At 43.3% G+C, this 23,398-nt stretch overlaps 1 protein-coding gene across 3 annotated transcripts in view; it reads left to right on the top strand.

Annotated features, from left to right (window-relative positions):
• Positions 1-9,970: 9,970 nt before the first annotated feature.
• wdr25 (WD repeat domain 25) overlaps positions 9,971-23,398 on the top strand; it is a 37,808-nt gene continuing 24,380 nt past the window's right edge. Inside the window, exons 1-3 of one of the 3 annotated variants that reach the window (XM_031788433.1) lie at positions 9,995-10,096; positions 17,518-18,535; positions 19,648-20,298. In XM_031788433.1, the coding sequence (XP_031644293.1) occupies positions 19,666-20,298 (633 nt within the window). In that variant the 5' untranslated portion in view covers positions 9,995-10,096; positions 17,518-18,535; positions 19,648-19,665. Of the gene's footprint in view, positions 10,097-10,451; positions 10,581-17,517; positions 18,536-19,647; positions 20,299-23,398 lie in introns of those variants that run through there. The other 2 variants (XM_031788432.1, XM_031788431.1) reach the window with 2 other exon arrangements.

The following is a 23,398-nucleotide window of genomic DNA, read 5'->3' on the forward strand; positions in this document are numbered from 1 at the left end:
CAAACACTTAAGGTGTAAAACACAAAGTCCATTATCTTCCTGACATATACAGACGTGCATTAATTGTGTTTCTGTTCTTCTCCACTCCCTTTCTGCTTTACTTGCTGACGGCCTCTGCTGTGGCGGTCTTCGAGCCAGTGGATGACTCCAGCAAAACATCTGTGAAAACAAAGAGCACATCCAGACAACATTTTAGAAAGATGATTAGATCCCCTAATGTCTTCAATAGTGTCTGAAGTATGCTGCATCACCTCCTGTTTTGTACAGAATGTTCACTTAGCTTCTCACTGCCAGGACTTATCTCAGGACGTTTGTCATTACCATCACTCCCAAGGTGTTTAAATTGGCTGATGCATCGGTTAAATTCAAAATATGTCAAATGTTTCTCTTGACTGACCAAATGATTAATGAACAGTGTAAGGTCAATAGAGACGATGCCCTCGGAGAGGTCATGACCAAGGCAAGGAGGCAGTTCAGGCTGGCAAATGTGGAAGTACCTAAGCTCGGGTAGCACTAGGCTACCCTGGGGCAGCAGGGTAGCCTAGTGGTTAGAGCGTAGGACTAGTAACTAGTAAACGGAAGGTTGCGAGTTCAAACCCCTGAGCTGACAAGGTACAAATCTGTCGTTCTGCCCCTGAAGGCAGTTAACCCACTGTTCCTAGGCCGTCATTGAAAATACAAATTTGTTCTTAACTGACTGCCTGGTTAAATAAAGGTATAAAATAGAGAATCAAATTTGACACCCCAGCTTCTATGTACTTGACATGTCCTTTATAGGACTGGGCAGTTCTTGTTTAACCAGTTGACGGTGGATTCAACTCAAATGTTGCTCTGTCAATGTATCGACAAAAATATGTACGCTGGCTGAAATTTTCCGCTTGGCCCCAATACTGTGAGATTCCAGATTATGTCCAGCTATGGCACATAAAAACGCGTCCATCTGCTAAAACAATACCACCATCCCCTAGCTCCTTAAGATCTCTTAGCGATGGGTTAAGAACTAATTCCTGTTCAAAATGCTTAAAAGCTTGCTCTCTGCACAGAAGGACTAGTTGCATGTGATCAATATTTGACCTGTTATAAGGCAAAATGTCACCTAGAGTAAGATTGAAAGAAAACACCTTGTGTTTCTTTTTCCCTGGTCCTGAAGGATTTGCAACCTCAAATGCATCTTGATATAAAAAAAAGAAACGTCCTCTCACTGTCAACTGCGTTTATTTTCAGCAAACTTAATATGTGTAAATATTTCTTTGAACATAACACGATTCAACAGCTGAGACATAAACTGAACAAGTTCCACAGACATGTGACTAACAGAAATGGAATAATGTGTCCCTGAACAAAGGGAGGATCAAACTCAAAAGTAACAGTCAGTATCTGGTGTGGCCACCAGCTGCATTAAGTACTGCAGTGCATCTACACTTCATGGACTTTACCAGATTTGCCAGTTCTTGCTGTGAGATGTTACCCCACTCTTCCACCAAGGTACCTGCAAGTTCTCAGACATTTTGTTGGGGGAATGGCCCTAGCCCTCACCCTCCGATCCAACAGGTCCCAGACGTGCTCAATGGGATTGAGATCCGGGCTCTTCGCTGGTCATGGCAGAACACTGACATTCCTGTCTTGCAGGAAATCACGAGCAGTATGGCTGGTGGCATTTTCATGCTGGAGTGTCATGTCAGGATGAGCCTGCAGGAAGGGTACCACATGAGGGAGGAGGATGTCTTCCCTATAATGCACAGCTTTGAGATTGCCTGCAATGACAACAAGTTCAGTCCGATGATGCTGTGACACTGCCCCAGACCATGACAGACCCTCCACCTCCAAATCGATCCTCGTTCCAGAGTGTAATGCTCATTCCTTTGATGATAAACGCGAATCAGACCATTACCCCAGGTGAGACAAAACCGCAACTCTTCAGTGAAGAACACTTTGAGCCAGTCCTGTCTGGTCCAATGACGATGGGTTTGTGCCCATAGGAGACGTTGTTGCCGGTCTTGTCTGGTGAGGACCTGCCTTACAATAGGCCTTAAAGCCCTCAGTCCAGCCCCTCTCAGCCTATTGCGGACAGTCCGAGCACTAATGGAGGGATTGTGCATTCCTGGTGTAACTCAGGCAGTTGTTGTTGCCATCCTGTACCTGTCCCGCAGGTGTGATGTTCGGATGTACCGATCTTGTGCAGGTGTTGTTACATGCGGTCTTCCTCTGCGAGGACGATCAGATGTCCGCCTCCCTGTAGCGCTGTCTTAAGTGTCTCATAGTATAGACATTGAAATGTATTGCCCTGGCCACATCTGTAGTCCTCATGCCTCCTTGCAGCATGCCTAAGGCACGTTCATGCAGATGAGCAGGACCCTGGGCATCTTTCTTTTGGTGTTTTTCAGAGTCAGTAAAAAGGCCTCTTTAGTGTCCTAAGTTTTCATAACTGTGACCGAATTGCCTACCGTCTGTAAGCTGTTAGTGTCTTAACGACCGTTTCACAGGTACATGTTCATTAATTGTTTGTGGTTCATTGAACAAGCATGGGAAACAGTGTTTAAACCCTTTACAATTAAGATCTGTGAAGTTATTTGGATTTTTACGAATTATCTTAAGACCGGGTCCTGAAAAAGGGACGTTTCTTTATTTGCCCAGTTTAGAATTAAGGCTAAAGATGATGCTTAATTAAGGCTAAAGAATAAAGCATTGTCTGCAATATTCTATCCATCCCAAATATCTTTCTCATACTGTGTCTTGAATGTCTTTGACTCAAAAATGGCATAGTGCCTAAATACAAGGGCACAGGTTCAACATAATTTAAAGTGTTTTTAAAGATAGTCTTCTGACGCTGATCTGTTCATGAAGAACCGTTACAGGCCTTGAGAAGATCCTCCTTTTGGAGCTCTTCAATTACAAATTTTATATCATTCTCAGGAATGCCAAGTACACCCAACTTCTCCTTGACCTATGAAAAAAGATGTGATTGACCAAAATCATAAATATCTTGAAATTCTTCAATAATAGACTGAATGACAGAGACATGTAACAATAACTCTACCTGAAGCTTTAAATAAAAGTGTACGTTTAAAAAAAATAAAAAAATAAGAGCTTCATCAACACTGTCCAAGGGGCTGCCTGCCTCTAGGTCCTCGGAAAAGTAATTCTCTGACACGCCAGGGTTCTCAGTAACATTTTCAGTTTGTGTTACCATATGCATGTTTGACTGAGCTGTTTTTGTGTTTTCTGGATATATGAGACGCAAATGTAGATTTAACAGCATGTTTTTTCACATCCCATAAAATGGCAACTAATTTCTCTGCCCTCTTGCAAATGATCCTTCAAATGAGAATACATTTAGTAAAATCTAAACATCTAAACTGACAAATGTCTATTGGGAAAATCAAAATGTTGTCTGCTGGTTGAAATTGAACACTTTTCACAGACCTTTGATATCCCTTGTGGTTCCTATATAAATGAGACTTAAAGGCAGTAAATTGCCTGAATGCACAGGAACATTTGGGCACGCCCAGTGCGACCCGTCATTCATGGCAGATGTGGCAGGGCCCCACCTGTTTTGAGCCCCACATTTTTAGCAAAGAAATTAGTTTGTTTTGCCTGTTATTTTGGCATTAATACATGTCACATATTAATTTTTTTTCATTGAGTTAATAAAGATGCATACAGACATGGTCTCTCTTTTGTTTTCTTGAGTAAGCCACCTCCAAAATGCAGGTGTTTCAGCCTAGCTCAGTGCTTTCTGTGGTGTTGGGGCAAGCCAGCAAAAAATACGGAGCGTTGTGCCGTGATTGGCTCAGTTTTCTGTCACTCAGGGGGACACTAAGTCACCGCCAAGTCTAAGGTTAGAGCTAAAAAATTCAAGCCTCTTCAGCGTGAAGGGGTTAAACCAAGGCCTCAACCCTCGTCAGGCAAGGTGGGCCTTGTTTTTCACTTGTTTTGTTTTCACCCTGTCCTACAGACCAGGCTCCCAGAACGTGAAGGCAGACGCACTGTCCCGACTGTATGACACAGAGGAGCGGCCCATTGATCATACTCCCATACTCTCGGCCTCCTGCCTGGTAGCGCCGGTGGTGTGGGAGCTGGATGCGGACATCGAGCAGGCGTTGCGTGCAGAGCCCGCTCCCATCCAGTGTTCCGCTGGCCGTCTGTACGTCCTGTCTGCTGTCCATGACCGGTTGATCCATTGGGCCCACACGTCACCCTCCTCTGGTCATCCTGGGATTGGTCGGAGAGTGCGCTGTTTGAGCGAAAGGTACTGATGGCCTACCTTGGCTAAGGACGTGAGAGTTTATGTTTCCTCCTGCTCGGTGTGCGCCCAGTGTAAGGCTCCTAGGCACCTGCCCAGAGGGAAGCTACACCCCTTACCCGTTCCACAACGGCTGTGGTCGCACCTGTCGGTGGATTTCCTTACCAATCTCCCCCTCACAGTGTAACACCGCGATCCTGGTCGTTGTGGATCGGTCCTCTAAGTCTTGCCGTCTCCTCCCTCTGCCCGGTCTCCCTACGGCCCTACAGACTGCGGAGGCCTTGTTGACGCACATCTTCCGGCAATACGGTGTGCCTGAGGATATAGTGTCTGATCGAGGGCCCCAGCTCACTTCGAGGGTCTGGAAGGCGTTCATGGAACATCTGGGGGTCTCGATCAGCCTCAATTTCATCCCGAGAGTAATGGACAGGTGGAGAGAGTAAACCAGGATGTGGGCAGGTTTCTGCGGTCTTATTATCAGAACCGGCCGGGGGAGTGGGCGGCGTTCGTGCCCTGGGCCGAGATTGCACAGAACTCGCTCCGCCACTCCTCCACTAACCTCTCCCCCTTCCAGTGCATACTGGGGTACCAGCCGGTTCTGGCGCCTTGGCATCAGAGTCAGACCGAGGCTCCTGTGATGGACGAATGGTTCAGGTGCGCGGAGACATGGGTAGCTGCCTGTGTTCATCTTCAGCGGGCCGTGCTGCGCCAGAAAAACAGTGTAGACCGTCACCGCAGTGAGGCCCTGGCTCTCGACTCGAAACCTGCCACTCCGCCTGCCCTGCCGGAAGCTGGGTCCGCGGTTTGTGGGGCCATTTAAAGTCCTGAGGAGAGTGAACGAGGTTTGTTACAGGTTACAGCTTCACCCCGATTACCATATTAACCCCTTGTTCCATGTGTCTCTCCTCAGGACGGTGGTGGCTGGCCCACTCCAGGAGTCTCAGGTGCTGGAGGTTCCTCCGCCCCCTGTACATCGAGGGGGCCCCGGCATACTCCGTTCGCTCCATACTGGATTCGAGGCGTCGGGCGAGGGGCCTTCAGTACCCCGTGGTGTGGGAGGGGTACGGTCCGGGGGAGAGGTGCTGGGTTTCGGTCGAGGACGTGTTGGACCCTTCAATGTTGCAGGAGTTCCACCGTCTCAGTCCAGATCGCTCTGGGCCTCACCCTCCGGGTCGTCCCTGAGGCCGGTGTTGGCGCGCTGCTGGAGCCGCGCGTCAAGGAGGGGGGGGTACTGTCACGACTTCCACCAAAGTCGGGTCCACTCCTTGTTCGGGCGGTGCTCGGCGGTCGGCGTCGCCGGTCGTCTAGCCATCATCGATCCACTTTTCATTTTCCATTTGTTTTGTCTTGTCTTCTCACACACCTGGTCTCAATTTCCCTCATTACATGTTGTGTATTTAACCCTCTGTTCCCCCCATGTCTTTTTTCGGAATTGTTTATTTTAAATAGATGTTGCACGTTTTCTCTGGTCCGCGATGAGTTTTGTACCCATTTGTTTGTTTGAGGACCTGCCAAATCTTTTGGATTTGAAACTCTCGACCCGCTCCACTACAGCCCCATTGATGTTAATGGGGGCCTGTACGGCCAGCCTTTTCCTGTAGTCCATGATCAGGTCCTTTGTCTTGCTCACATTGAGGGAGAGGTTGTTGTCCTGGCACCACACTGCCAGGTCTCTGACTTCCTCCCTATAGGCTGTCCCATTGTTGTCGGTGATCAGGTCTACCACTGTTGTGTCGTCAGCAAACTTAATGATAGCGTTGGAGTCATGTTTGGCCACGCAGTCGTGGGTGAACAGGGAGTACAGGAGGGGACTACGTACACACCCCTAAGGGGCCCCAGTGTTGAGGATCAGCGTGGCAGACGTGTTGTTGTCTACCCTTACCACCTGGGGGTGGCCCGTCAGGAAGTCCAGGATCCAGTTGCAGAGGGAGGTGTTTAGTCCCAGGGTCCTTAGCTTAGTGATGAGCTTTGTGGGCACTATGGTGTTGAACGCTGAGCTGTAGTCAATGAACAGCATTCTCACATAGGTGTTCCTTTTGTCCAGGTGGGAAAGGGCAATGTGGAGTGCAATTGAGATTGCTTCATCTGTGGATCTGTTGGGGCGGTATGCGAATTGGAATGGGTCTAGGGTATCCGGGAGAATGCTGTTGATATGAGCCATGACCAGCCTTTCACAGCACTTCATGGCTACTGACATGAATGCTCTGGGGCAGTAATCATTTAGGCAGGTTGCCTTCGCTTCCTTGGGTACAGGGTCTATGGTGGTCTGCTTGAAACATGTAGGTATTACAGACTCAGTCAGGGAGAGGTTGAAAATGTCAGTGAAGACACTTGCCAGTTGGACCGTGCATGCTTTGAGTACACGTCCTGGTAATCCATCTGGCCCCGCGGCTTTGTGAATGTTGACCTGTTTAAAGGTCTTCACAGTCTTCCAGAACAGCTGGTGCTCTCATGCATAATTCAGTGTTGCTTGCCTCAAAGCGAGCAGAAAAAGGCATTTAGCTCATCTGGTAGGCTCACGTCACTGGGCAGCTCGCGTCTGTGTTTCACTTTGTAGTCCGTAATAGTTTTCAAGCACTCCCACATCTGATGAGTGTCAGAGCCAGTGTAGTAGGATTCAATCTTAATCCTGTATTGCTTGTTTGATGGTTCGTTTGAGGGCATAGCGGGATTTCTTATAGGCGTCCCCATTAGTGTCCTGCTCCTTGAAAGCGGCAGCTCTAGCCTTTAGCTCGATGCGGATGTTGCCTGTAATCCATGGCTTCTGGTTGGGATATGTATGTACGCTCACTGTGGGAATGACGTCATCGATTTACTTATTGATGAAGCCGATGACTGTGGTGGTATACTCCTCAATGCCATTGGATGAATCCTGGAACATATTCAAGTCTGTGCTAGCAAAACAGTCCTGTAGCTTAGCATTCGCGTCATCTGACCACTTCCGTATTGAGCGAGTCACTGGTACTTCCTGCTTTAGTTTTTGCTTGTAAGCAGGAATCAGGAGGATAGAATTATGGTCAGATTTGCCAAATGGAGGGCGGGGGAGAGCTTTGTATGCATCTCTGTGTGTGGAGTAAAGGAGATCTAGAGTTTTTTTTCCCTCTGGTTGCACATGTGACATGCTGGTAAAAATGTGGTAAATCTGATTTAAGTTTGCCTGCATTAAAGTCCCCGGCCACTAGGACTAGCACCGCTTCTGGGTCAATATTTTCTTGTTTGCTTATGGCCTTATAGAGTTGGTTGTGTGCGGTCTTAGTGCCAGCATCGGCATGTGGTGGTAAATAGACGGCTATGAATTATATAGATGAGAACTCTCTTGGTCGGTAGTGTGGTCTACAGCTTATCATAAGGTACTCTACCTCAGGCGAGCAATACCTCGAGACTTCTTTAATATTAGACATTGCGCACCAGCTGTTATTGACAAAAAGACATACACCCCCACCCCTCGTCCTACCAGACGTAGCTTCTCTGTTCTGCCGGTGTATTGAAAATCCCTTCAGCTCTATATTATCCGTGTCGTCGTTCAGCCACAACTCGGTGAAACATAAGATATTACAGTGCCTTAATGTTCCTTTGGTAGGATAATCGTAATCGTAGGTCATCAATTTTATTTTCCAATGATTGAATGTTAGCAAGTAGAATTGATGGCAGTGGGATTTTACTCGCTCGTCTACGGATTCTCAAAAGGCAACCCGATCTGCGTCCTTTTTTCCTCTGTCTTTTCTTCACGCAAATGACGGGGACCTGGGACTGTTCCCGGGAGAGCATTATATCTTTCTCGTCAGACTCGTTGAAGGAAAAGGCTTCTTCCAGTTCATGGGGAGTAATCCCAGTTCTGATGTCCAGAAGTTATTTTCGGTCATAAGAGACGGTAGCAGCAACATTATATACAAAATAAGGTTAGAAAATAAGTTACAAACAAAGCAAAAAAACTAACAAAATAACACAATTGGTTACGTGCATGTAAAACGTCTGCCATCCTCTTCGGCGCCATCTTATGTGTGTTTTAATACATTATTTGGTGATAATATATTTAGTATAGTTTTATCAAAAAAGGATAACTTCATCGAGACATTGCGGTGGTTAGAAGAGCGCGCTTGTTTGAAATGGAAAAGTGTTGCGGTAGCTTTTAATAAAGAATAACATCAAGACTAAACAACTGCTTTATAAGTGGGATGCAATGTTGAGCGCTATACATCCCGAGGGGTTCGTGCTGATTGTATGGAAATTGTGACACCCGGATAAATGGCGTCCCTTGAAAAAGCAAGAACAAGATGTATGTCAGGAGAAGTGCAGTATTATCATAAGGAGACGTTTACTTGGAATACATAGGAGGAATGGAGGGACAAAGGGAGGCAGAGGAGGTTTAAGTGAGAGAGAGAGGAAGACGGTGAGCTTGAGTTGGTTAATAATGGCTGGGAAAAGGGAGATGGTTTGTTAAAGAAGAATGGCAGAAAGTGTAAGCAGAGAGAGCTGAAGACAGGAGGAGAAATGGAAGTGAATGAGGTCGAAGTATTGGAGGTGGGAGGTGGGGTGAAGTTTTCGGAGTCCTAGGCTTTGCACCAATGGTCAGGATAAAGATGAGTCTGTGACAGTAGGAGTGAAGTTTTGTGAAAAAGTGGACCCTTGCCTTTTAGCTGATCCATTTGTGGAATCAGGGTTGGGTACTGTGGAATCGGTGAAATGGTCTTGTGAAAATGGTTTGTGTTTCTGCTGGTGAGAGGGAGATGGTGCTCCGTGTTAAACGAATGGGGGCAAGAAATGTGAATTGTTTCACTCTCAAGAAAATGGCGCCATTGAATGGAGTGATTACTGGGGTAGCAGTAAATGTTAAAAGTTTACCAACTGAAGGGGAAGAATCCCGGTGTTTGTGATGCTCATTGTTTGGTGCGACGCAGATAGGGTGGTGAAACATCTTTTGAGTTTTGATGTTGAGTCTTTGCCAGACAAAGTGATGTTAGGATATATACATTATCCTGTACAAGCTTTTGCGCTGAATACATTATGTTGTTATAGGTGTCAAGCTTAAGGGGGTGTGGCAGCAGTGTGTTGGAGCAAGGTTCCTAAGTGTGAGAAGTATGCGAAGGGCATGAGACAAAGGAATGTGTAGCATTGGGGAGAGTAGTGGTATGTGGTAATTGTAGGGGTGCCCATGGGGCTGGGGATCAGAAATGTCCCGTGCGAGAGAGGCAGGTTGAGGTTTCCAAGGTTAGAGTAGGTCAGAAGTTGTCATGCTGAGGCAGTGAAGAAAGTATAGGAAGATGGGTCAATGGGGAGGGATCCTGTGAGGAGTGGTGTGTGTAGTAGATCTTTACCAGCACAGAGGGGTAGGCCAACAAGTGATATATGTGTCAGTAATGGACTTTTAGCATTTATAGCAATGTTATCAACTGTACTGCAGGGTTGGGACATAAGTCGCAGAAAATTGAGGTTGTGGTGGCAGCTGCAGAGAGATAATTAGGTGTGCGAGACTTGACATCAGAAGAGTTACAGGGTGTGTTAAGTGGTGATGTCCCATTCTTTCAGGTTGTTGACATGAGGTAGAGTTGAATATATTTAAATAGTGGAATAGGGTGGTGTTATTATATATTCAATATATATATATATATGTGTGAGTGTAGTGTCAGATGGTAGAGTATATGTTATCGTTTTAATTTTTTCAAGCGAAGTATAAGGGAGTTGTACTCCAGTCTAGTAGGTGGCGGTAATGCAACATATTGGATGTCAACCGCCGTTAATCCTCATCGAAGAAGAAGTTAAACTCCATCGAAGAAGAAGGCATCCAACATTTTTAGCTGGACGCATTGGTTACATGCATTTACTCTACTTTCTCCTTAACCACTTCACTGAATCGTAAGTAACGTTAGCTACAGCTACCATACCCGTAACGGTATATCTGTTATAGATACAGGAATATGGATATTGCTAGGCAGCTTCTTGCTAGCTAGTTAATGACTGTGTGACTAATGTTATGCGATTGTCTCTGACTTCAGCACATAGCTATCCAATTTGCCCATGTAATGGACTAATAGCCAGCTACCCCATTCATTGACGCTAACTGCTTTAGCAGATAAAACTGCCCCGGTCAGAAGATACTAAGAGCCCCGAAGCTTGCTCTAAACGTTAAGACGCGTTCCTTGCGGTATGGTTTTGGAAACATAAGACACGTATCCTTCAGATTAGATAAATACTTTTTTTTTTTAAAGAGTTAAAATTACTACACCTTTAAATGATTACGGTTCGGTACACCGCCATATGTCCATGTTTACAGCGAAGACGGAAGCCACTAAAAATGACTGTAGGCTGCAACTGTGTTAACCGGGTCACTCAGTGTACAGTAAGTGGTGTGTTTTGCATTTGTGATGTGAAAGTAGAGGGATGTATGTTTCTAGGACCGTTACCGCAATTGAGAATCGTTTCACGTTTAGATGGAGTTTGTTTTGGTTTCCAGAGAAAATTATCCTTTAAACAGAACATGGAAGGGCCTTGGACTAAAATGAGTACAGTAACGTTAGGCTCCTTTAGTCCGTTATTGGGCTAATAGCCGTCTAGTGAATGGTGCAAAACGCATTTCCTCATGGGTGGGTATAATTTGTGGAACGTTCCAACAGGAATAGGTTCCAAAAACTTCGTAAAACACGCATACAACGTTGTATAGCGGCAGAGTAAGATACCAGGTAGGGAGTGAGCAATTATTATAATTTTTTTCCACGAAAAAAGTCTGTCCTCACACCGGTAGCCTATGGACAAGCATTAAGAATAAGCTACGTGGTGAGTTGATGCCTATTCGGCAGCTAGTTAGCTAGGTGAATTGATCATGCTACGTTGTATGCATTGTTTGTTGACGTCCTTGTTATTTATGTAGTTTTGGGAACCGATTCCTGTTGGAACGATCACAGGGCCCAATGTGTTGGCAGGATTTGTAACAAAGCAACATTTGAAACATTTTGGTATTCTAGTTTCTGAAAGCAGATAATTGCTACCAGTGACATGATTAGACCTACTCTGACAGAAAGCTAATAAATATCTATTGCTAATAATGTCTATAAGAGGACCAATTACTAGAACTGTTGTGCACTTTTAAGTATTTAAATTTAGGAGCACCACTGCACTCAGAGCACAGAATCATGACCAAAAAAATTGCTTGTTACGTTAAATTTGTCATTGTGCTCCTACATTTCTTTGTGTGCTCCTACATTTTTCAACTTAAACGCACATGTGCTCCATGTAACGAAGTTCAGTGTAGAGCCCTGTTAGGCTAGCAGCTTTTCAGCTGCCAAGATAGCTACAGATTGTAACACCAAGTAATGTTTTTTGGTGTTGCATTTTTTTTCTTCTAAATATACATTATACTGGGAGTTACTCTCGAGGGGCGCAGCGGTCTAAGGCACTGCATCTCAGTGCTAGAGGTGTCACTACAGACACCCTGGTTTGAATCCAGGCTGTATCACAACCGGCTGTGATTGGGAGTCCCATAGGGCGGCGCACAATTGTCCCAGCGTCGTCCGGTGTAGGCCGTCATTGTCAATAAAAATGTGTTCTTAATTGACTTGCCTAGTTGAATAAAGGTTAAAAAGTTACAGGTTTCCATTAGGTACAGTTTGCTGTAGCACAGATAATTTTTCGACCAACCTTAGCGATACCGTATTCTAACTTGATTTGTGGAAACCGGAGTCTCGTAAAATGGACTGGTCCAGTTGTAGGGGTTCCGTTTGAATTTAGAAAATGCTCCGTTTATTATAATAATTTTTTTGCTCAATTAAGTAATCCAACAATTATGCTGCCATCTATTTCAAGTTTTCTTTCATAGATTGAGATGTGGGTCCATCCTGAACTAGAATTCGTCCTTCCAGGAGACGTTGAATATGCCAATTCTACTTTAAGCCCAGGAAGCAGCCATTCATCTTGCCATTCACAAACTTGTCAAGCTTAATAATGTCAAAATACATTAGGTACTTATCAAATAATGAAGTTTCCCTGAGCAACCGTCGTCATTTCTGTTGTCACAGCCGGGGTACTTCCAAAAAAGGTCTAAATAAAAAGTTACATTGGATGGTAGCCTAGTGGTTAAGAGCGTTGGGCCAGCAACCGAAAGGTCACTGGTTTGAGTCTCTGAGCTGTCTAAGTGAGAAATCATCCGTCTGTGTCCTTGAGCAAGGCACTTAACTCAAATTGCTCTTGTAGTTCACACTGGATGAGAGTGTCTGCTAAATCACTGAAATATAAAGTAAGAGTTGTTCTTCTGGCCTGGCTGGTCTAGCGGTATTGCTGCAGCCTCCGGCACGCGTCTACAGTGTTGTTATAGGTTCGAATCCGGCCTACTTTCCTTTGACACAACCGCGGTCATCTTCTCTCTAATCCCTGAAACACATTTTTTATTAAAAAAATTTTGTAGCGTGCGGTTGTCTGGGTGGCCCATATTATGCCTACTCATGAACTAAAAAAAAAAACATGTTCAATCTCTATTGAAAGTGCTCTTTAGCCCAGGAGTAGATTGTGGAGGAAACTGTCTGATGTAGACTGCAAATGATGTAGATTGTAGTGTGGTCTGCAACACTTCAATCCAGCCGATGTCACTAGTATCTCTTATGAAGTGAATTGTTATGCAGAGTGGATGGAAGTGGAGAGGGAATTGCATATGGACAGAGCTCAAGCCTCAATGTAATAGACAAAGGGTGTGTTCAGTTCACGTCAATGTTTATGTAGCATGATTGTTTTTACTGAAACTGGCACCGTTCTTCAACAGCCTTTGTGGTACGCATTAGAAAAAAAGGAAGGGAAGCACTCCTAAGGTACACGATAGGTCTTTGTAGATAGGAGCTCTTTGGTAAATTGGTCATCAAAAAGGAAGGAGGACCAAGGCACTCTTCATATAATTAACTAATGTCTTTATTTGTATGGCATGTTCAATTGAACAAATTTTTTTTAAACGGTTTTGTTTCGGCTGCATGGCCTTTGTCAGGGAGTACAAAGATACTTTGTTCAAAAGACATTGTATTTTCCCCAATCAATGCGGATTGAAGAGGGGATGGTTACAGAGTAGTTGGTCAATATTCATGAGACAACACCTAGTAACAATATTGTACATTCAAAAGTGAAATAGATAAGTTATAAAAATGAATATTAAAGTTAGAAGTATTAGAAAAGACAAAGTAGTTCTAGCCTTGAATAGGAGTGGGTGTAGGAGAGCTATACATTTCATAGTGCACTAGATGACAGCAAACATGGACCACTGCTTTCCAAACAGAGGGTAGTTGGGCAATATGTCCACTAGATGACAGCAAAGGGACCACTAGACCCTACAGGAATGGGGAGAAATCGATATCTTCATTTTTAACCAGGGTACTTAGTGGCCTGCAGTTTGTAAGACCAAAAAAGTTCCCTTTGGTTTAGTGGTTTAAGGCGGTCCCCTTTTCTGATTGAGGCCGGTACATGATCAATACCCATAGCTTGTAGGGAGGCAGGGTTACCATGGTGTAAGGACCTGTAGTGCCTTGCCATGGGGTAGTCTTAGTTGCCTACTCTTTTGGGGCACTTGTCTTCTGTTAAGCTGCTGGTTTTACAGTTAATTAAATGTTTGACTTGATATTCTGTGTCAACAAAATACTTTTTCCCTGCAATATTTCTGCAATGGTTGCATTTGAAAGAGCCAGCTGGGTTTGTGGTTTAGTCTTTTGAGAGTCACCAGGAAGGTAGCTGTGGACGAGTTTGTCTCTTAAAGCTTATGACTGGTGGCTCTGGGAAGACTTTACGTATTAGCGTATCACTTTGGATGATTCCCCAATTCTCTTTTAAAGACTAATGTTCTGTGCTATATTTAATCAACAAGGCCCGAAGGGGTGTGGTTTATGGCCATTATACCACGCCTAAGGGCTGTTCTTATGCACGACGCAACAAGGAGTGCTTGGATACAGCCCTTAGCCAAGGTATGTTGGCAATATACCACAAACCCGAGGTGCCTTATTGCTATTATAAACTGGTTGCTAATGTAATTAGAAGAGTAAAAATTATTGTTTTGTCATACCCATTGTATATGGTCTGATATACCACGGCTTTCAGCCAATCAGCATTCAGGGCTCGAACCACCCAGTTTATAATTTATAAAAAAAGTACACGCTCTCTTGTGCATCACGAGGAACTCCCCTCCGCAACAAGTCCTCTCTGTCAAGTCATCCGGCCCTTTTAGAATTTGAACCCCGACTCAAGAAGCGATTCTCCAATACAGCAGATTTGACACTGTAGTCTGTTTCCTGATTGCAAATTCTGCAGGCTCTTTAGAATTGGCTATAAGGAATTTTCTATTTTAGCCTTTTGGGATGGAAACTCTGTGCCCTCAATGGTATTCCCATCTGTAGGCTTCTTAAAGTTGTATTGTGTGCAAAAAGCCTTTGTCATTTTTACTGATGTCAAGATCCCAAAAAATGTAGGTTCTCTTTGGTGTACTCAATAGTCAGTTTGATGTTAGGGTTAAGGTGTTGGTGGAAGGAAATAAGTGAATCTTCTGAGCCAGACCAGAACAGGCAGACATTAATATAGCACACCCACCATATAATCTGGTAAAATAACTGTATTTTTTATTTTTAGAAGGATCCAGAAAGAAGTCATTTTCCCATTTATCGAAGTACAATCCAACGTAGTAAGGGCTGTAGCAAGCTTTGGTGTACAAAGACTCCACATCCAAGGTGACTGAAAAGGAAGCTGTGCCTCTGAAACTGTGCCTCAATTCCTTGATTTTATTCAACACATCTGTGGTGTCTTGAAGAAAGGCTAGAAGTGATGGCAGAAAAGGCTTAATAAAGTAATCAATGTACTTGGAGATGAGTTCTATCAGGCTTTCTGCCTGAGGGGGCTCTCTTATCTGAACTCATTATCTGAAATATAACTCTGTGAGGACCCCTTTCAATTGGGGCGGCAGGTAGCCTAGTGGTTAGAGTGTTGGACTAGTATCCGAAAGGTTGCAAGATCGAATCCCCGAGCTGACAAAGGTACAAATCTGTCGTTCTCCCCCTGCACAAGGCAGTTAACCGACTGTTCCTAGGCCGTCATTGAAAATAAGAATTTGTTCGTAACTGACTTGCCTAGTTAAATAAAGGTAATAACAATCCGATTTTAGGGCCTCTAAGGATGAAAGTAAGAGATTGGTAGAATTCATCATTGTATAATTGACGGTAGGCTTCTGTCACATTTTGTTCTTACCCCACACTACTGTAGCACCACTGTCTGCTTTTTTTAACCACATTCTGTTCATTTTTGGACAAGGATTCAATTGCATCCTGCTCTGTCTTTGAAAGGTTACATTTTGTTTTTTATTATGGATCCCATTAGCTGCTGCCTATGCAGCAGCTACTCTTCCTGGGGTCCAGCAAAATTAAGGCAGTTTATACAATTTTAAAACATTACAATACATTCACAGATTTCACAACCTGCTGTGTGCCCTCAGGCCCCTACTCCACCACTACCACGTATCTACATTACTAAATCCATGTGTATGTGTTAGAGGTCGACCGATTATGATTTTTCAACGCCGATACCGATTATTGGGGGACAAAAAAAGCCGATACGATTAATCGTCCGATTTTTAAAATGTATTTGTAATAATGACAATTACAACAATACTGAATGAACACTTATTTTAACTTAATACAATACATCAATAAAATAAATTTAGCCTCAAATAAATAATGAAACATGTTCAATTTGGTTTAAATAATGCAAAAACAAAGTGTTGGAGAAGTAAAAATGCAATATGTGCCATGTAAGAAAGCTAACGTTTGAGTTCCTTGCTCAGAACATGAGAACATATGAAAGCTGGTGGTTCCTTTTAAGATGAGTCTTCAATATTCCCAGGTAAGAAGTTTTAGGTTGTAGTTATTATAGGACTCTTTCTCTCTCTACCGTTTGCATTTCATATACCTTTGACTATTGGATGTTCTTATAGGCACTTTAGTATTGCCAGTGTAACAGTATAGCTTCCGTCCCTCTCCTCGCTCCTACCTGGGCTCGAACCAGGAACACAACGACAACAGCCACCCTCGAAGCAGCGTTACCCATGCAGAGCAAGGGAAACAACTACTCCAAGTCTCAGAGCGAGTAACTTTCGAAATGCTATTAGCGTGCACCCCGCTAACTAGCTAGCCATTTCACATCACATCGTTACACCAGCCTAATCTTGGGAGTTGATAGGCTTGAATTCATAAACAGCAGAGCTGCTGGTAAAATGCACGAAAGTGCTGTTTGAATGAATGCTTATGAGCCTGCTGGTGCCCACCATCGCTCAGTCAGACTGCTCTATCAAATAATAGACTTAATTATAACATAATAACACACAGCAATACGAGTCTTAGTTCATTAATATGGTAAAATCCGGAAACGATCATCTCGAAAACAAAAAAAATATTATTTCAGTGAAATATGGAACAGTTCCGTATTTTATCTAACGTGTGGCATCCATCAGTCTAAATATTCCTGTTACATTGCACAACCTTCAATGTTATGTCATAATTATGTAAAATCCTGGCAAATTAGTTCGCAATGAGCCAAACTGTTGCATATACCCTGACTCTGCGTGCAACAAACGCAAGAGAAGTGACACAATTTCACCTGCTAACCTGGATTTCCTTTAGCTAAATATGCATGTTTAAAAATGTATACTTCCCTGTATTGATTTTAAGAAAGGCATTGGTGTTTATGGTTAGGTACACGTTGGAGCGACAACAGTCATTTTTCGCGAATGCGCACTGCATCGATTACATGCAACGCAGGACACGCTAGATAAACTAGTAATATCATCAACTATGTGTAGTTACAACTAGTGATTATGATTGATTAAGTTTAATGCTAGCTAGCAACTTACCTTGGCTTCTTACTGCATTCGCGTAACAGGTGGGCTCCTCGTGAGGCAGGTGGTTAAGAGTGTTGGACTAGTTAACCGTAAGGTTGCAAGATTGAATCCCTGAGCTGACAAGGTAAACATCTGTCGTTCTGCCCCTGAACAAGGCAGTTAACCCAGTTAACCCTAGGTCGTCATTGAAAATAAGAATGTGTTCTTAACTCACTTGCCTAGTTAAATAAAGATTAGATAAAGGTGTAAAAAAATATATATATATTGGCAAAATTGGCGTCCAAAATGACAGATTTACGATTGTTATGAAAACTTGAAATCAGCCCTAATTAATTGGCCATTACGACTAATCGGTCGACCTCTAGTATGTATAGTGCGTGTGTTATTGTGTGTGTATGCAAAAGATTGACCTATTTTGTTTCTACATCTGAAGGCCTGGTACAAGCAAAATACCTTTCCAACTACAGACACCAGTTTCAGGTCAGTCAGTTTCTGTGGCCTCAAACACATTTTAAGCCTAAATCCACTTTGTCCAGAATGCAACAAAACAAATTTACACATTTTGATGTGGAGAACCCGTTTTAAAGGGTAAAAGTGACACAAACCAAACATAATGTCTTAACACTATCAACAAGGCAGGTCCTACAGGCGCTAGTTTTGTCGCACCTTGACTACTGTTCAGTCGTGTGGTCAGGTGCCACAAAAAAATTACTTAAGAAAATTGTAATAGGCTCAGAACAGGGCAGGGCAGCTGGTCCTTGGATGTACACAGAGAGCTAATATTAATAACATGCATGTCAATCTCTCCTGGCTGAAAGTGGAGGAGAGATTGACTTCATCACTACTTTTATTTATGAGAGGTATTGACATGTTGAATGCACCGAGCTGTCGGTCTAAACTACTGGCACACAGCTCAGAGACCCATGCATACCCCACAAGAGGTCTCTTCACAGTCCCCAAGTCCTGAACAGACTATGGGGAGGCACACAGTACTACATAGAGCCATGACTACATGGAACTCTATTCCACATCAAGTAACTTGACCAAGCAGTAAAATTAGATTAAAAAAAAAAAAACATTGGCACAAAGCAACACAAACATCAGCACAGACACATGCATATGAGTTAAGTTAATTAGTTGAGTATGTGGGAGCAAAATACATTAGTTTAGACAAGACCCTTACACTGTCATCAGAAAGGGGTTCTCCAGAAATGTTGATCACAGCCTTGTTCTGGTCCTGCTCCATGTGGTTGGATAATCTTGCTTTCTTCCTCCTCCTCTGTGTCGGCCTCTTCCGCATCTTCACCTCTTTGTGAACCTTGCGTGGCTCGTCTTTCTGGCCTAAAAAATCTTGGGAGGAGCCGGCCTCGCGGAGTGTCTTGGATGATCCTCATCGTCACTGCTCGTGAAGTTGAAAGAAACATATGTGGGTGTGATCTGAATTCTTGCAGGTTGGTTTTCTCCAGGAAAAGACCTTGCCATCTCTGTAGTCTACTTCACCTCTTCTAAACTTCCTTAGCTTGTCCAGCTTCAATTTAAGAGTGAATGTGTCTATGTTGAGGTATGTACGCTTGCACCAGTTTGGTGGGTGTGGTGAATTGTGGCCTGAATCAATATGGGTGTGGCCATTTTAAATCGCAAAACTTGTGCAGCACACTATACGGTAAGCACCATCTGGGCCACCATAATCAACTTTTTTTCCAGCTGGTAATTCAGTACTGTTTCTGTTAAATTCAATGTTACACACTTTTGTCAAATGTTCTGTTGAACACAACCCAGGATTGTTACTAAAGCACCTTATACCACCCACCACTGCGACCTGTATGCTCTAGTCGGCTGGCCCTCGCTACATATTCGTCGCCAGACCCACTGGTTCCAGGTCATATACAAGTCCATGCTAGGTAAAGCTCCGCCTTATCTCAGTTCACTGGTCACAATGGCAACACCCACCCGTAGCACGCGCTCCAGCAGGTGTATCTCACTGATCATCCCTAAAGCCAACACCTCATTTGGCCACCTTTCCTTCCAGTTCTCTGCTGCCTGTGACTGGAACGAATTGCAAAAATCGCTGAAGTTGGAGACTTTTATCTCCCTCACCAACTTTAAACATCTGCTATCTGAGCAGCTAACCGATCGCTGCAGCTGTACATAATCCATCGGTAAATAGCCCACCCAATTTACCTACCTCATCCCCATACTGTTTTTATTTATTTACTTTTCTGCTCTTTTGCACACCAGTATCTCTACCTGCACATGACCATCTGGTCATTTATCACTCCAGTGTTAATCTGCTAAATTGTAATTATTTGCCTACCTCGTGCTTTTTGCACACAATGTATATAGACTTTTTTTTCCTTTTCTGTGCTATTGACTTGTTTACTCCATGTGTAACTCTGTGTTGTCTGTTCACACTGCTATGCTTTATCTTGGCCAGGTCACAGTTGTAAATGAGAACTTGTTCTCAACTAGCCTACTTGGTTAAATAAAGGTTAATAAAAAATAAAAAAATTTAACACTGCTTTAAACCTGTCTCAATAAATCGTCTTTAATTGACATCCCACAGGGTTCTGGGGAAAGGACAATGACCTCGTTAGTGGCCTATGATGATTCTGACCAGGAGGATGATGACGGAGCACTCCCTCATCTTGCCAACTGTCCCATGGATGATATCAGGCAGTCCCAAGGAAACCAGAAATGGTTGGATTCTAACTTCTATGGACCATTATTACCCAGTCCCCATTACAAACAACTGGAAATAGGACAATGTGGTGATGGTAGGACAGTGTCTGAACCTCACAGGGAGATTTATCCCCTTCCATTGGGTCTCTCAGGGGTTGTGGAGAACAGCTCAAACTCAAAACCATACTCTGCTCCACAATACTGTGTTAATTTGACCACAGCGAAGAGGCATCCGGCTGCACCACTTGGTGTCTCGCCATACATTCCTAAGAGACAGAGGTTGGCCACACAAGGAACGAGAGAAGAACCAACCTCTTTGGAAACGAATGATAAGTCCACTGTCTCCAGGCTGCTGACCGAGGTCTCTGAGCGGGTGCGTCCGTACCTGGGGCCCAGGCCTGGCAGGGCAGCGGTGCCCAGGTGCATGCAGCTCAGCCTCCAGGCCCACCAGGCTCCAATCAACATGATCCAGTGGTGCCCAGTGCCCCAGCTCAGCCATCTCCTACTGTCTGCCTCCATGGACAAGACTGTCAAGGTAACCATGATGATGTGGTAAATGTTGTGTGTGAGCCATTGAGTGCTCCATGTTTTCGGTCATACATGTCGTAGGGTAGATCATAGCCTACACACAGGCATAATTTTACACTTGTCAGTCCTAGGGACAGGTAAGTGGGTAATTAGTGTACAGATCTGACGTTCAATGTAAGTGGCTCACCAGGTTAGACGGTAAGATGGATGATAACAGAGCGAGACATGCTGCCTATTGAAACACCTGTGTCACTGTCAGAGCAATGTGTGTCAGGACCCATGGGATTTCCTTTCCTCCACTACTACTTACTATTGTTGTCACGATACCAGAATTTTGACTTAGATACCATGTTCAGTATCACAATACTCGATACCATCACGATACTACATACCAAAACAATGCCCAAATGATACCACAGCAACAACAAAAAAAGAATGCGTATTAGCCAAAGTCACAGGATGGCACTTGATCCAGATATCTTTTGAGTTCAATATAATTCCATAGATTTTTGAATGTATGCTTTAATTAATAAATGATACAATCATACAATTAATTTCAATTTGTTTTTTTTTACCAGTCTAACTACATAACAGCATAATGGTAATCATTTATTTGAATGGTAAATCTCTATTGATAGACTGGGTAAATCAAGATGTAGCCTAGGCCTGTTCACAATACACGTGAATGCATTGAGCTTGTTTTTCATGAGGCTACAGATGGAAAACAATCTGTTTACCTTCCATTTGGGACATATTTTATTTTACTGATCAACAACATTTACATAGAAGCAGTCTCTTCTTTTATAAAAGTGCCATGATGTCATTCACACACAAAGAAACTCCCAGTGGTGAGCACATTTGCATGCACGCAAATAATTTGATATTACATTGATTTACGGCAGTAAGCAGAGTATGGAAATGGTCATGTAAACATCTTACTCTGCTTATCTTAAGGTCAAAATCGAAGTAGGCATAGCATACATACACCAATTAAAACCCTGGTTTTCAGAGCAATCTTTCAAATGATTAGGGCATGTAAGCGGCATAATCTGCACATGTGCCAGCAGCAAGCCTCCCTGTTATGCCAAGTGAAGAGTTCAGGAAACACCTGTAAGTATGCATCTTAGAAATAGTTTTCACATACAAACTTTAAATGTCTGAATTCTGAATCAAATGGAATTTGATTAACATGGTCACTTTGGTAGAATGTTTCTTTTTATGGCCTGATTTCAGACGTGAACAGGATTATTAGGGAAATTTAAAACTATTTATATGAATTCTGTGCAACTACAGACGCGCGTTTACTGTGAACACTGAAGCTGTACCCACTTTAATTTACTGTTTTAACAGTGACCAACTAGGCTACTGTGGCTATTTGATTAAAATGTAGGCCTAGCATGAGAAAATGCATCAACATTTTAACATGAATATAGCAGTTCTATCATTGTTTACAGTAGCGGCCAATGTGTGGTGTTCAATGTAGGCCTACATTCCATGAGACTTTTGGAAGAAGAAAAAAACACACGCAGGGTCTGACATTAACCTGTTTATCCACTTGTCCTTCAGACAAGGTGACTGAACATTTTGTTGTGGTGTTTAATGTAAGAAACCACTCATTATTCCCATTACAGAGAATCAGACAAATTATAATACCCTCTGCCTATTGGCTACTTAGCTTATTCAAGCCTGTCTCAAAATACAACCCTGACCTTTTTTTTAAGACATAAAAAAAAAAATCTCTGTACCACTTTTCAAAGATCGCTTCAAATGTACACACTTTGCTCTTGTTGGAAGCAATCACTCCCACATTGCTGACTACAAAGTAGCTATAGCTTGGCCAATAACGCACTAACTAGCAAAGAATATCAACAAATGTGCACACGTGGCTACATGCAGCTCCCGCTTTGATCTCAAAACAATTGTGTAATAATCGTGACTGCTCATGCTGTAAAATAGTCCAGTTCAAAGTGAATGGCATATCCATATCTGGCAAGGGTCTATTTGCATAGGTCTACTGCAGCTCTGATTGGTTATGGCTCACTGGTCTGTACTCTGTGTAGAGTACTGGCCTGAGTCATGCCTGTCAATGCAATAAAATCTGATGCTCTATGCCTACAACTAAATCTCTTGCATAGTTTTGCATACAAAGTCTTGCATAGTTAGTTTTGTTTCGGTATGTTGCATTGAAAGTGGGTAATATTGCATTGATTCGATCACATAATCCCACAGTAAAGGGATGGTGTTAACTACCGGGGGGAAACTCCTCTCAACTTTCTAATCTCCTGCTTCTCTGTGCTGGCTGTTATTTCTTCTGCAAGGCTGTCCTGTCAGAGCTGCACCCACAAACAGCTTAAATGGAACATTTGTATGTAACCGTGCTCAGTGTTTCCTCATGGCAGGCTAGAGCTAGCAATGAGTGCGCTATGGGAATATCAGCTGTGCTGAAAGACAGACTTGATCCTCTCTCAATCAGTAGATGGGATGGGACACATTTGACAGAAGTACCCAAAAGTATGATCTAGTATCGAGAAAGTACTGACGTTTCGGTGTACCATGTAACACTACTTACTACCTACCACATTTCACCAGGGTCGTATGGCACAAAATGGAATGAAACTGTGAGGGACTACCTTAACTTGCCAGATAAGAAATTGTTTTAATTTTCTGTATCCGGGAGCGTAATCATAGCCTCAAGCTCATTACCATAACGCAACGTTAACTATTCATGAAAATCGCAAATGAAATAAATATATTGGCTCACAAGCTTAGCCTTTTGTTAACAACACTGTCATCTCAGATTTTCAAAATATGCTTTTCAACCATAGCTACACAAGCATTTGTGTAAGAGTATTGATAGCTAGCATAGCATTAACTTCTTGCGTCGAGCCATCCGGCTCGATATATTTTCTTTATCCAAAAATTAAGAGCGCCCCCTATATCGAAGAAGTTAAAACGACCCAGGAAGACCTAAGTTTACCCAATGTAACCTAGGTTCTATGATATGAGTGATGTCTCTCACTTTGGGTAACACCTCTTAGGGATGGAGTCTAGGAAGGTCCAATCACACAACGTCTGTCGGACAGGCGCAATGACCAATAGTGGACCAA

This window comes from Oncorhynchus kisutch, linkage group LG14 (assembly GCF_002021735.2).
Source record: "Oncorhynchus kisutch isolate 150728-3 linkage group LG14, Okis_V2, whole genome shotgun sequence".
NCBI lineage: Eukaryota > Metazoa > Chordata > Actinopteri > Salmoniformes > Salmonidae > Oncorhynchus > Oncorhynchus kisutch.